Source organism: Toxoplasma gondii, chromosome VI, assembly GCF_000006565.2.
Source record: "Toxoplasma gondii ME49 chromosome VI, whole genome shotgun sequence".
Taxonomy (NCBI): Eukaryota; Apicomplexa; class Conoidasida; order Eucoccidiorida; family Sarcocystidae; genus Toxoplasma; species Toxoplasma gondii.
In genome coordinates this window covers 2,150,068-2,164,101 of record NC_031473.1, presented here as the reverse complement: position 1 = coordinate 2,164,101, position 14,034 = coordinate 2,150,068, and the positions used below count along the sequence as shown (strand labels likewise).

The window sequence follows — 14,034 nt, the reverse complement described above, 5'->3', positions numbered from 1 at the left end:
CGTCCTGAGAAGAGAACGTGTGGAAGCTTGTGTTTTCTAGTAAGCGCACTGCGAGACAGGGAACCCTTCAATACCGTCTATAGTCCGGTACCGGAACCGGGGGTGCGATGCCACGCCACTGTAGGCCAGCGTGAAAAAAGCTGAAGCCCCGGGTTTTCGGCGTTGGAAAAGTCTGATCGGGCTTGCTAGTGTCGACGAAACACTGACGTGGATAGTCGTTTTTTGGCCATTTGCACGAGCTGAAAGTGCCAAAGGATCAACGGAAAAGAAATCCAGCTTCTTCCCGCCAAGACAGCTCTCGGTCACTCGGCATTCATCCAAGGTACTGTTCACGGCGTCCCCGTAAAAAGGACGGTATGAACCGAACCTGAAACTATCTTGTTCTGGCTTTCTAGCAACGTTTCTCATAATATAGTCTAAATAGCCTGTAATCCGCCGCCGTTCTGTCGGGGTTCTGCTCCTCTAGTGCCTCGCGGAGAGAACCTCCGGATTGGCTACGGACTCTTAGCCTCACTGCGTTCTCTACCAAGTTCATCGTTCCAGGGAGGTGTTTCCCTACTGAAATTCTCCACAGTAATGCGTTTTTGTTTGCTAATTCCAAAATAAACCGGCTGACGGGCGTCCCTTTCTGACCTGGTGTCCACTCTCGGTTTGGTCACCGGTTACCTTCACGGGTCACTGCTGCGCCTATCCAGCGTTTTGCCGGGATCTCTGATTTTGCAAAATGTGCCGTCCACACCAAACAGTTCGCGTCTCTTTCGGATCAGGTTAATTCCGAATCCATCTTGCGCTTTCACCGCCTGATCGTCTCACGCGTGTGGCGGCGAGCACGTCGAACCCTTGCGTGTGTTTTCTGAGAGTAACCGCGTCGTTCCGCAGGGTAATGCCTCAGCAACACACCCGTCGTATCGTTGGCTTTTACGTTTAGGCACCCATCGTTGCTTCACATTGCTCGGCGGCGACCAGCTACGCTGATTCTGACTTTTCGTGTCTCCCACCCAAGTCGTTCACCCGTTTTCAAAGCTTCGAGCAAATACGAGGTCGACATTTGTGCTCCCTAGTTCCTTCCCTCCAGACCGGGCATCTCGCGAGCATTCCGGGGAAAGGAAGCCTCCGTCCGTTCATCATCTGAAACTTGATAGAGTTCTGATTGCTTTTCTGATGCGGCCGCAGGCATTTCTGCATTCCTTGGCCCCTGTGCATGCTCGTACCGGTCATTTTTTGCTTCAGTTTGTGAGGAACGCACGGGGTCCGCCAGGAAGCGCGCCTGTTTCCAGAGCGTTCGGGAGGCGGCCGCAGAGTCACGCATTCCTGGACGCCGTCTCCAGAAGAAAGAGGGCCGTTGTCTGTTGGAGTCTCCCAAGTTCTCGAGATGATTATGGAACACGATCAAGAAAAACTGCTGGACGAGGCGTCCGCAGTTGTCAAGGAGCAGGCGCGGTACATGAAACGCGCAATTGTACGTACACCGCATCTCGGTCGCGTTCGTGTCGGCCTCACGGGAATGCGTGTCAGTGTTGGTAGAAGGCCGTTCTTCTCTCTTAGGAAACTTCTCCACTGTCTAAAAATACGCTGCAGAGGCGTACCTGGTGCGGCTGCACGTGTGATTCGGTTTTTCGAAAATGCCAAGCGCCCGAACAAGAGTTTCGAACCGGTGGACCGGGTTACGGAGTGCCTTTCTGGTGCGGTGGTTCCGTCAAACTTAGCACTATTCCCGCGCTGTTTCTGGATTCTCTGTAATCGTGGATTTTACCGCTTAGTAGCTGCACTCGAGAAATGTGAAAGACGCGCCGAGGTCGTTTTCTAACTACAGAATAGAACGCCGGTGACGGCCATGGAGAGTCCATTCCGATTTCCGGAATGCGTGGGGCCATGATGCTATTTTCTCTGTTTTGAACGGTAGCAAGCACACAGGCACGCAAAGTGCTTCGTAGAGTGGCACCTGCAGTTATTTGGAACGGTTTTTAAGTGGAGGACCTTTCCTTGGACCAGAACTCCGTGATCTCGTTTTGCATGTTGCTGTCTGTCTTTTGCCGTGTCCGGTTTTTCTGTGTGCAGGACAGCGACAACCTGCGCGAGGCTCTGAAACATGCCTCGAATATGATCTGCGAGTTACGCACGTCGCTGCTCTCTCCCAAGACTTACTATGAACTGTGTAAGTTGCCGCGGAGTTTCCCGGGCTCAGGTGCTCGGTGGCGAGTGTCTGTTGAAGACGAGGTTTTGGGTTAGCTTCAGTTGTTTCTTGAGTGGTACTGCATGCGCTGAGTACGTAGGGAATCGGGAACGCGAGCCGCTACTCAAACACAGCCGTTACCGTACCAGGAATTAAAGGCGTTTACCCAGTCATCAAACAGGCGACAGGTCACCCAGATACTGATCCTCTCCTTTACCTGCGAGCCTGAGATGCAACCGCCTCCTTCCGCACCATTTTCCTCCGAAGAATTTCTTCACAAGTTCACCGCTCTAAAGCTTCCGATGAGATCTGCGGCCTCTCCAGCTTATCTTCTGGGAAGCCTTTTCAGACATGTCCGTCTGGTGTGGGACTTGTCTGCTTCCTCTGATCCTGACCCAAGCGCTCACACGGTCGTCACAACTGGTCTTCGTTGACACACCGTTTGCACTGCTTTTCTGTCTCGGCTGTCCAGACATGCTCGTCTTCCACGAGCTCCAGCACCTCTCGGCCTTCTTTTCTGACAAGTCTCGCCATAACAGGAAGATGTCGGAATTGTACGAGTCCGTCCAGCACGCGGGAAACATCATTCCGCGTCTGTACCTTCTGATCACTGTCGGGGCGAGTTACATCAAGTCGCGTGAAGCCCCTGCATGTGATATTCTGCGAGACATGACGGAACTTTGCAAGGGTGTCCAGCACCCGATGCGTGGCCTCTTCCTTCGCTTCTACCTCACGCAAATGTGCAAAGACAAACTTCCTGATGTCGGCTCTGAATACGAGAGGTACGACTGGTGACCTAGAACTTTGCATGCACAGACAGCAGCTTGGCAGTCCCTCCCTTTTCCGTTGTTGCAATTTAGAATAGAAGTTCCGATGCTGTCGTCGGGCCGAACCCATAGAATAAATTTGCTGTAGAGCAGACGACTAGCCAACTTTGTATGGAGGTTGTGGTGACGTTTTTTTAGCATTCAGTATGGGGGATGTGTGAGTTGTCTTCCTGCGTGTGTGTCTGTTTCCTCTCTGCTTTTCAGGGGCTGATGTTCCCTTGCATTCATGTTCTCTAGCATCTTGCCATGGAATTCGTTTCCGCCAGCGCAGCCTCTTGGCAATACTGCATCGCGCGTGCATGTTCTTCCTTTTCGTTCAGCCTGGGGTCCACGCGTCGCTGTGGATCTCTCTTTGCAGTCACTTCTTTGAATTTACATCTTCGCGTGGTTTCCCTCGTCCTCTGCTCTGCACTGCGAGGCTCTCTTTTGTGGCACATGTCTTCGCATGCTGTGTGTTTGTGTCCGCTTTCGCCTGTGCGGCCTCGAGTGACAGCCGTGCTCCACATCTCTGTCGCGTAGAACGCAACCGATCAGAGTGTGTTTTGCACTGTCTTTGCATTTGCTTCCAGAGAGGGCGCAGGGACGATGAACGACGCCTTTGCGTTTTTGCTTACCAACTTCACAGAGGCGACGCGTCTGTGGGTCCGGCTGCAGCACCAAGGCAGCGCGCGAGAGCGCCAGAAGCGCGAGAAGGAGAGACACGACCTCCGCGTGTTGGTTGGGTCTACTCTGGTCCGCATGGCTCAGCTGGACGGGATGAGCGTGGAATTTTACAGAGAGGAGGCTTTGCCGCGTCTGCTGGAGCAAGTTGTCGGCTGTCGAGACGGCATGGCTCAGCAGTACCTCCTCGACTGCATCATCCAGGTGTTCTCAGATGAATGTCACTTGCAGACGCTGGATCCCTTCCTCCAGGCTTGCCTGAATGTTCAGCCCACAGGTACGCCACACGCAAAAGACTGGTACAGACTCACATCTGTGTGAATGCGCATGCATGTGTAGGGGTCCGTCGACGCAGGTTCAAAAACGCGTCCACCGACGAGGCAGCTGGTGAAGGGGGGCATGGGGCGGTTGTATGGAAAACTTCAACACTTCTCAAGAGATGAGGAGGCTCCGATCTGTGCAGACAACTGGGTTCTGTGTGCGTCTGCAGTCGATCTCAAGGCCATCTTCGTCAACCTCCTCAACCGCCTCGCTAACTTTGTTCAGTCGGAGCCTGAGGTGAGAAGTTATTGAAAACACAGGCGGGGAGCTGAAGCTGTTGCGAAGAATCCTTCGACAGTTTTAGTATTTGATGAAGTTGAGGAAGTTTCGGAGGGAATCTGTCGCAGCCACGGCACGTGTCAGACAACGCTTCATATGGGAGTCTCAAAGATCTCTGACAAAAGAATCATTTTTGCCCTTTATCTTTCGAGCGCGTTCACGACGCGAGACTAACTTTGAGGTGATGCGCGTCCCAGTGCTTTCTTCGCAAAACCTCCAATTGACAATCCTTACTGATTGATTTTCTCCCACTCACACCCTTGTGTGTCCTGTCTCGCGACGATCGCCTTCTCTCTCCCCGAGATCATGATAACGACGAGAAGGGAAGTCTTCTGAATTGGAAGCAAAACTTCGCGCTTTCAAGTGTATCTAGACACGAAATTGTTTTTTCAATAACTTTGGTAAAATTCTGGATTCTTCGGGGAAGGCTCTGTCCATCAGATAAACGTTTGTGTTCTGATAATATTATGGCCTGGCGCCAATCCGTTGTCTGTTTCCGTTTTTCCTCGTTTTTTTCTTTCCAGGGTCTCTCTCTCTTTCTCTTTGTTTCCTTCTTTCACTTTGTTTCTTCGTTTTCCGTCCACACCATATCCCCTTCCCCGTACCTAAGCGCCTTGTTTTCTTTTTTTCTTTGTCCAGAGTGTGCCTGCAGACGTGGACGTCTTCGCTCTTTTCCGTCGGTACATTTTGGAGTTGCAAGATCGTTATTTGCTTTCTTTGTCTGAGTCGAGTTCCTCTCAATCGAACGGCGTTAAAGAGGGGTCTCTGGACTCTCCACCTGTTGCCGGTTCTTTAGTGGGGAACCTGTCTGGAGGCAAGACTCCCCCGTCCACGGACTTAACTTCTCTCCTCGAGCTCCAGATGGCTTTTCTCTCCTTCACACTCACTCTCTTCCCGGACCGCGTGGACCACGTAGATGGCATTCTCGCGTCAACAGCCGTGCTCCTTTCCCGATGTCTCTCAGAGAAGAGAGAAGACGGGGGAGAGGCGCGCAGCGGCGAACAGTCGCGCCTGTCTCCCGCTGGTGTCGAAGCCGTCGTTGAACTTCTGTCTTCCCCTCTGCGCACCCTCTCTCTCTCTGTCCTTGAAATTGAACACTTCCCCTGCCTCATGGGATACCTGGACTTCGACACCAGGAAACAAGGTAAAGTTGCTGTGCCAACGTCTCTCGACACAGACAAGGATTGGAAGGCAGTGCAAAGGGGATCGCGATAAAGAGAGGGCCAGGACTGCTGGAAGAGACTTTGGGCTTCACTGGATTGCGTTCCATCCCTGTTGTTTGTCGGTGATGGAACTTCTCTGTGACGCGGACGGTCGACGCTGTCTGCTTTCTCTGCATGCAGTCGCGGTCTCGATGGTGTCTGCGGTGCTGGGGTCGAACGTGGCGCTGGACCAGCCGTCAGCTTTATCGCGTTTTCTGGAGTTCATCTCTCCCCTCGTGTTGGACGCTCCGGACACACCGCTTGACGAAGATGAAGGAGGCGCTTCTTCGGCATTCAGTGCGGAGCAACAGAGTGTCAGCAAACTCGTTCACCTCCTCCACAACCCAGACACAGACCTGCACTTCGCTCTGTTGTGCATCGCCAGAGAAAAATTTGGGGAAGGTGAGCGCAGAAGCGCAGGTCGAGAGACGAAAGAAAAACCGAGCTCTGGAACTCCGACTCCGCTCTCCTTCTCTCTTTTTGTCTCAGTCTTCCCTCTCTCTTTCACTTTCCTCTCTCCTTCTCTCGCACTCTTCTTCTCTCCTCTCTTCTCTCTGTGTAAAAGTCGGAGCGACAAGTAGCGGTCGAAAGACAGCGACACGGGGAGCGACAGATGTGGGGTCTGAAGATTCACACCCCAGACCTCTCTTTCTTCGTCTTCTCACTTCTTCTCTTTCGTTTTCGAAGGTGGACTGAGGCGCTTGAGGTACACTCTTCCGCCTCTGGTCGTTGCGGCGCTGCAATTGGTGCCGCGAATTCTGGACCGCGTCGAAGAGCACCAGCGAGGAGACTCCGACTTGCCCGCTCCAACTGTCTCTGCTAAGAAAATTTTCCAGTTCGTCCATGGGTCGTGCACTCAGCTTGTTCAGTGCAGTGCCCAAGTAAGCCTGTTCCCGTCGACGGAACGCTTGCACTTTCATGTCCCGATGGAGAGAAGAAACGAGTGTTTCAAAGGAAAGGGATGCAATGTTCAAGAGTGGGTGTCACAATCACCTTCCATTTTCTCTCGTGGCCGTATTTACCTTGGCGAGAGATTCACGTACATCGGCGTCTTTTTGTTGTAGGTTCTCGGTATCCAATTTTACGTCCCTGTATAGAGGTATGTGTATGTATGCAAGACGAATTTGCAATCGTTGTCCAAGTGCCTGCATCTGAATGTGTACATGTCTAACGCCTTGTCTGGATGAGGATGTCCGCGTGTAGACTTCGAGATGCGTAGTGGTGTCGGTGTTGATTTATTCCTTCTTTTCCCCTCGCTGTTCATCCTTTCCCAAATTGGTTTCTCTTCGTCTTCTTGTCCTTCTCTCCCCTTGTTTTTCTGCCTCATCCCTTTCTCTCCTGCATTCTGTTTCTTTTTTGTTCCGTTGTTTGCAGACCGCGCTTCGTCTCTTCCTCATGTCGGCGATCGTTGCCGACAGTGCAAACCTTCGCTGTCCCGGGTCTTACGAGGCCATCACTTACGAGTACTTGACGCAGGCGCTTGTCTGCTACGAGGAAGAAATTTCCGACAGCAAATCGCAGTATAATTTGATTTCCGAGTTCGTCGGCTCTGTCGTGGGTCATATCCATACTCTGGAAAAAGACAACTACGAAAACATCAGCGCAAAAATCACGCAGCATGCGGCCAAGCTTCTCAAGAGACCCGACCAGTGTCGCGCAATTCTCACCTGCTCCCACCTTTTCTGGAACAACGTAAGTTGGTCGTCCGTATGTATACATATATACACATATATATACACGCAGATGTATACATATGCATATATACATATGTCTTCACATTTACGCATGTGCGCATGTGGAGTTTTATGTTGACAAAGAGTGTGGGGACGAGACTTTTTTTCTGCATGAGTCGCGATTCCACTTCTTCCAAATTATTGGTTTGCATGGATAAGAGTTGCAGAAGTCTTTTCCACAGCCTGCTGCGGCTTTTTGCTTTGAAAAAGGAATTCTTCTATATCGTTTTATTGAGAAACTGCTTTATTCAAACTTCATCAATGAAGTAATTATCCGACAAAGAACTCATGATCTAAATTTACACCTGTTGTCTGATTTTCTTGGTAACTCAAATTATAATGCCAATCTAAGAAATAACTTGTTTCTCACACAAGCCCCACAAGGCTGGAGGACTGTACGTTTTTTCCAAGTCAAATGTATGTGACAAATGCGGATCACATATGTGGTGTGGAACTCGATTTTCGTCGCATTCCTGATAGCCTTGCCTCTCTCGTTCTTCTCTCTGTGTATGTCTTTAGTGAATTGTTTTCAATTTACTTCCCGCCGATTCAGCTACGTTTCCTTGGTAGTCTTTTTTCAAGGTCCAGAATGATAGAAACACACCGGTATTCATGTCTGTAAATGTATATACCTTTATATATATATATATATGTATGTATGTAATGTCGCGCGACTTTTTTGGTGTAGGTTGTTGTGGAGGATGCAGTGAGGGAAAGAGACACCTTTTTCGTTGCGATCGTGTTTTTCGCGATTTTCGTTTTCTCTGGTCGCCCCGACAACGCTGGAAAAATTCGACGCCTTGAAGAGCTGTGGTCCGGCGATTTTTTTCTTCTTTTTTAGGAAAGCGTCCGCGATTCCAGAAGGGTTTTGGAGTGTCTGCAAAAGTGTCTGAAAATTGCCGACATTGCTGTCCAGTCCTCCACCGCACACGTTTGTTTATTCACGGATATTCTCGACAAATACATCTACTACTATGAGCGAGATAACCACGAGGTAAAGACCAACAAGTCCCGGTTCCTACACCTGCATCTCACAGAGAAAACGTATTTCACACGCTTTGTGCACCATACATAAGCACGCGCATACATATATATATATATATATGTGTATGTATGTGTGTATCTATGTATGTATATATGCTGTTTGTTCTTGTTGCAGGTACGGGGGAATGAATGTGTTGTATTTACTCATTCATGCATGTCTGTAGACGTCTCTTACCGAAAGCCGTTGGTATTGGTGGATTTATGCGTGAGTTTGGCTGTGTCTGTTTAAAGAGGCAGATCGCTGTAGATGCATGCATGAGTATGAATGTGCTCGTATGTCTTTCAAGGCACCCGTATGTATGTGAAGCGAGGAATCGCGTCAAAGAACGCTTTCACAGCTGGTTTTCTTCTTCGCGTATAAGGCGAACGGGAACGAAGGAGAACACACCGCTGCGAATTAAAGGTGTTCTTAAGGGGGAAAGGGGAATATATGTTGCATCCTAGAGCTAAGAAATTGTGTCGTCTTTTCAGGTGACTGTCGACTTCATTCAAAACCTCCTCGCGCTCTGTGCAGAACATGTCAACTTCGCGCTACAAGGTCAGGCCTCCAACGCGAGTGTTTTTTTCTGCCACTCGATAGAAAAGCATGAATTTATGCTTACCACCTGAGAACGATTGTTTAGGATTTCTCGAGTCGAGACCTTTACGTAGGTTCTCGGGTGTGTAGACGCCGTTCTGGGATTTTCACGTGTAGACATGTGTTCACTCTTTCTCATAGCTCGAAATGTAGCTAGGCGTCCTCGAGTTTACGTAAAGATTTCGGACCTTTCCTGTGTAGGCATTCAGACTGTTTCATGTGTAGACGAATAATCAAACTGTGTGTTTAGCCGCGCTTTTTCGAGCAGAGGTCGGTTTTTTATAGGTTTTTTTGTTTATCTGTGTGTTGGTAGTTTACTTTTTTCCAGCAGACAAGTTATTCGCGGTTTGAAACGTAGAATAGCAACCCAGGTGCCTTGGTTTACTTTGGAAAACGCTTCAGTGGTGTGTGGCGTAACTTTGATTTTTTTTTTGTGCCAATGTTTTCCATGATCCTAAGTGGCCGGGATAAGCTGTTCAACAGAACACAGCCGCATTTATCGAGACGGATTCCTGGAGATGTGGACCGAGGGGAAAGTAGATAGAAAAGCACTTGTAAAAATATGCAGATGCAAATGGCTAGTCCATGCAAGTCGACACATCCATACAAAAACGTCCCTGCTTACATATTTGTAAGCATATATGCCTACGCGTATGTACACAAACATATCTATGTATTTGCAGAGAGACGTAGAGAGACAGGAGGACAAAGAGTTCGGGAAACGTATTTACACACACACACACACACACTATCATGACGACGTGATCATTTCTGTTTCTGCGTCATGCTGCGATGGATAACTATCTTTCAAGTCGAGGAACAAAAGTGGATCTTTGTACGAGATCCAGATGTCCGTATTATCAAGGTTGCGGTCTTCGCGAATTGCAACTGTACATGAAAGTTTCCAGTGAGGTGTCAGAGTGGAAATTGAAAGTAATCAAGTAACTTTTTCTGTTGGAGTTCCCATGTGGTGTCAGAGGCCGGCCAGGAAGAGGCCCTCGCGAGCTTCCGCAACACGGTGCGCTATTTGAAGCGGAAAAAGGAGACAGAGGGAGCAAAATGGAGAGGTAAGGCTTGTCCGACTTTGCGAACTTCAGTGGAAAATAGAGATCGAATGTCACATGGATCTTTCCCCAGACTGCCTCGACAAAAAACGCGTAAAACGCGTTCGTGCTGATACCACAATATGTATCAGACCAACAAGAATCCGTGTACGTACGTTAAAATGTGTGAATGGTCCCGATATCTTACACGATGCACCTTTGCATGTACGCAAGTCACATAGTTTTACTGTTTAGGGTGACTAAACATAGCTATCACGCGTTGGTAGTTGTCAAGATCTTGACGCCACGCATGAGTGTAGAAGGAACAACGATGCAGATGGCGCTTTTGTTGGGGTTCAGACAATGGTGCGAAGCAGCGCCTTTTCGTTTAGGAACTAGCTTCTTGAAGAATTCGACTTCTGCGTGTCTGGCGGTGTTTCTCGGCCTCATCCGTAACTCAGTTTCCTTCTGTCTGTTACCCTTTGTGGATTTCAAGCGGATGTTCGCACGTTCACGGTGCCTCGACTTGCTCTTCCATTTCCTCCTCAGGACTCACTGGACTGAATGAAATCAGTGTTTCAACATCTTAGGCGAAAGATCTGGATACACGCACAAGGCACACGGCGTGGATACAGCGCCTCCTTTGCGGGGTCTCGGTTTCCTCTTCCGATTTGCGTTTTAAGGGACCTTTCCGCATTTTCGGTGTTTTGTTGGTCTGTTGTCGTTTCGGGGTCGGCCAGAAGCAGGCGCATTCGGTCGCACGTATTTCGCGAGACATCTGTGGAGGGTGAATGAGAAATGTGCCTTCTCGTTAGACGCAGGAGGGAGCCGTGTAGCAGAGGCGGGAGCTTTTTGTCTGTTTTGGCGTTCGTAAAAGTGTCTCTTGGCGCAAAAATGCATGCACGCGTAGTTGCTGTTTCGAATGCGACACTCTTACGAAAAAACAGACCCCAAAAGTGTCTGTTGGTCGAATGCGAGTCGAAAACTGCGCTGCTGCGCCTCCCGAAATCACAAGACGCAATGCTGACAAATAGACTTCGAGACGCGTGTTTACCCTCTAGGATTGCTCGAGATATCGCCTGCGAGGCTGTAGCCGCCCAAAGCCGTTTTGGTCGTCGCTCTCTCGTCATATCTCCCTTTGCTCTTCCCTTTTTCGCAACCGTCACCTACCTGATGTCACTGTCGCTGTGTTTCATCGTATCGTTTTTAATCAAGAAATACCCCTCCTCTCTCAGCATGTAGCGTGACAAGCTTGGGGGTCAACGTGAGCAGAAGTGAAGCAGCATGTCTTTGAAGCATAAATGGCACTGCAAGTTAAAAACCAAAATCAAAACATTAAGTTTTTCGTCTAACCGCCTTTCAACTCCAGAGACAAAAAAAGTAAAAGACATGCACCATAACCATTGTACGCCTTAAGAAATGTCCAACAAATGTAAAAAGGAAGCATCGAGATGTGCGTCTGCTCAGCTGAGGTGACACACAAGGACGGAGGAAGTTTTCGTCACATCAAATAATAGGCCTGAGTACGATTCCCTGATACTCGCAGTTGAGCTGCTAACTTTAAAAAAGCGGACGGTAGAGGAAATAAGAAAAGTTAAACGCAGGGAAGATACGTGGTCCGAATACAGGAATGTTCGTGTCGGTCGCTATATCTGAGAGAACCCCATATACACATACGCAGTATATCGCTATATCTCGCTGGATATTATATATTTACATTGTCCTTATATATGAATATATATTATCCTTATATGTATAGTCATATACTTGTGTACAGGATATATATATATATATATATAATGATGGCATTCGAGCCCGTCTGTACAGTGTAGGCACCAGTTCATGCATTTAGGCAGAAGTTGCAACCGCGACTTCTTTGCCATCTATGTACTCGCTAGACAATTGTTTAGAAGACACAGTCCGTCTTTCACGTCTTCTGATTGGTCCTCTAAGGCGGCGAGCATCCACCACAGCAGGAGAGCTACATTAGGGGAGAGATTTCCATTATAACAGACATTATAACAGACACGTGAGTCTGCTGGATCTATCAACATAACGGAGATCCCTGACCGAGCACGATCAGTGGTAGCTACTGTCCATCTGTGCAAATCGTCAGGTGTTGAGTATGTCCTCTTGGCGACAATCCCGGTAGACGGCATAGAGACCCAGGGGTCGGTGTCTGGGTTAAAACGAAGTCTACCCCACGATCTTTCTGCAAAGCCATACACCGTCATGCTAAGTCCGGAAAAGACGTGAGACTACAGTCAAGTCGGACTCAAGACATACGCAGATTTCTCTTCACTTTTCCTTCAGGGAAACCAGCCTGGTTAAGAGCGGCAATGCGCGCAAATCGATCTTGCCGACTGAAGCCCGGCAGAAAACCAGAGTTCAATTTCAGTATTTGACAGAGTCTCAAGCATGTCGAAAAAACTTCATGCTCAGCCAGTTCCAGTGAACAAATGGGAACAACGTGACAAGCGAGAGAGGCGCGAGAAGACAGTAGTAATAGTCGTCGCGAATGGCTTCCACCGCAGTCCGGAATTCTTGGTCACCCTCCGCCAGTTGCGTGGCGTCAGTTTCGGCCGCACCACCCCAGTCAAGCTTGGAAATAACCATAGTGTACAAACATGCGACAAAAATCACTCCTGCAAACAGCAACAGAAACGCTCCGGTTGCGGCGACCATGCCCGGATCAAGGACCGGCAGGGAAGGTTCAGCTGCTGCCATGCTCGCGAGTTCGAGGGCGTCGTCGGGGTGGCTTTCTTCTCCTTGGTGCAGGAAATATTTCGCTCCTCCCTCCTTGTCCTGTTCTCTGCCTTTTTCTGTCGAGCGAAATTGCCACGCAGGGAGTTCCTCGGCTCCCGCCGAGCACATCCGCCACTTCTCCGGGGGCTTCTTTGGGCCACTTCTGCTGTTGGTTTTACGCAGAGGCACCTCGGACCCGCTCTCTACAGAAACGGAAGCCTGTCCGGCGTTCCCACACGAACTTCCTGTATACAGGGAGGAGCAGCGAAAATCTGGACTCAAGTCTGTGGACAAAACAAAGGTTGGTGGTTCGTTAGTCCTCGAAAGACACTGTCGGCACAGCAGCTGCCGGGAAGGGTCCGGATCGCTCGGAGGGGAATCCGTCTGAACACCTCGCTCGCGAGTTGCCTTCATTGTTGCCTTGGGCGAAAGAATTTCAGGACTGCCGGTTTGCCCTAAAGAGCATGCCACGAAAACTCTCGCAAAAAGAAAACCCGAAAGCTCGAGGGCGACCCCGAGGACAAACACCGCCCGCCAGACGGTGAATGCGGCCGCTACGTGCCACAAAGAACCGGAAAGAAGTCAGAATGCTGTCACTTAACGCGAAAAACGTGATCCTGTGGCAAGACAGGGATTTTACGAGGAAGTAGTAGCAAGGGAACTGGTTATTTTGTGCAAACAACATACCGGCAGCGAACCACGGCATGCGCATGCAGTATGGCGGCATTCAGTGGGATGAGGCGGCGTAGCTAGCTAAAACCCAAAAGGAAAAAGTGCCGTCTAGGTTCGATCAAGAATTTTGCGTCCGTCGCTTCGCGGCCTTGTAGTTCCCCCCTTTTGTCCTTGTCTGTCAAACTTCATGTCTGAATACAGTATTCTGCCATCCGCGGAGGCTCTATAGGGTGCAGGAGTGATACTGCCTGTGCGCGCCGTAGCCAAGATTCTGTGTGTGTTTCGTAGGGCTTCTCTGTACCTGTGAAGAGAGAATAATGGAGTCGGTTGATGTCTATGCAGTCGCATCTGGGTTCTATACTTTTGCCAAGATGATCTGGTGAACCATCTGCTCAGCGAATTGCTCATGAGTTCCATTTCGGACGGTCAGAACCTCGACTGTTCGTAAGTTCAGAGGGAATGGGGCTGTTGGGAACCGCACACATGGGAAGTTTCACGTTTGAAAGGACCGCTTGTCATCCTTCAAGTCTTCAGCGGGTGTATCAGACGCTATTTCTTGCTTGGATCACGAACAAGTATCTGTTAGCACTGTCACGATGCCGCTGCACACGAGCTAACCGTTGTTGCTTCCGAAGCTCCTACAAGCTACTCACAGTATGGGAATCACTGATCGCACGGCAAGATTCGAAAGAAAGTCTGTCTGGACTTTTACCGGCTGGCCGAGGTCGGCAGTGTTAACGAGCTGACAGTGTTTCGCG

At 49.5% G+C, this 14,034-nt stretch overlaps 2 protein-coding genes across 2 annotated transcripts; one reads left to right on the top strand and one right to left on the bottom strand.

Annotated features, from left to right (window-relative positions):
• Positions 1-200: 200 nt before the first annotated feature.
• Positions 201-11,124, top strand: TGME49_242660 (vacuolar sorting protein 35, putative). Its single transcript, XM_018780651.1, has 14 exons — positions 201-322; positions 929-1,459; positions 2,059-2,155; positions 2,646-2,955; positions 3,570-3,937; positions 4,151-4,218; positions 4,900-5,404; positions 5,604-5,864; positions 6,150-6,343; positions 6,837-7,154; positions 8,037-8,189; positions 8,711-8,777; positions 9,794-9,883; positions 10,409-11,124. The coding sequence occupies exons 2-14, from the start codon at positions 1,373-1,375 to the stop codon at positions 10,447-10,449; spliced, it is 2,559 nt and encodes an 852-aa protein (XP_018637488.1). The 5' UTR covers positions 201-322; positions 929-1,372; the 3' UTR covers positions 10,450-11,124.
• A 1,074-nt stretch (positions 11,125-12,198) lies between these two features.
• Positions 12,199-13,267, bottom strand: TGME49_242650 (hypothetical protein). The gene has a single exon (XM_002366744.2). It carries the CDS (start codon positions 13,016-13,018, stop codon positions 12,272-12,274), a length of 747 nt encoding a protein of 248 aa, XP_002366785.1. The 5' UTR covers positions 13,019-13,267; the 3' UTR covers positions 12,199-12,271.
• Between the last annotated feature and the right edge of the window lie 767 nt (positions 13,268-14,034).

What these genes read in the sequence shown, in the direction of transcription:
- TGME49_242660 (XM_018780651.1), top strand. Translation starts at nt 1,373, where the DNA reads ATGATTATGGAACACGATCAAGAAAAACTGCTGGACGAGGCGTCCGCA. An exon ending in ATGAGCGAGATAACCACGAG is followed by an intron (nt 8,190 to 8,710) that starts GTAAAGACCAAC and finishes TCGTCTTTTCAG; the next exon opens with GTGACTGTCGACTTCATTCA. An exon ending in TGTCAACTTCGCGCTACAAG is followed by an intron (nt 8,778 to 9,793) that starts GTCAGGCCTCCA and finishes ATGTGGTGTCAG; the next exon opens with AGGCCGGCCAGGAAGAGGCC.
- TGME49_242650 (XM_002366744.2), bottom strand. Translation starts at nt 13,018, where the DNA reads ATGAAGGCAACTCGCGAGCGAGGTGTTCAGACGGATTCCCCTCCGAGC.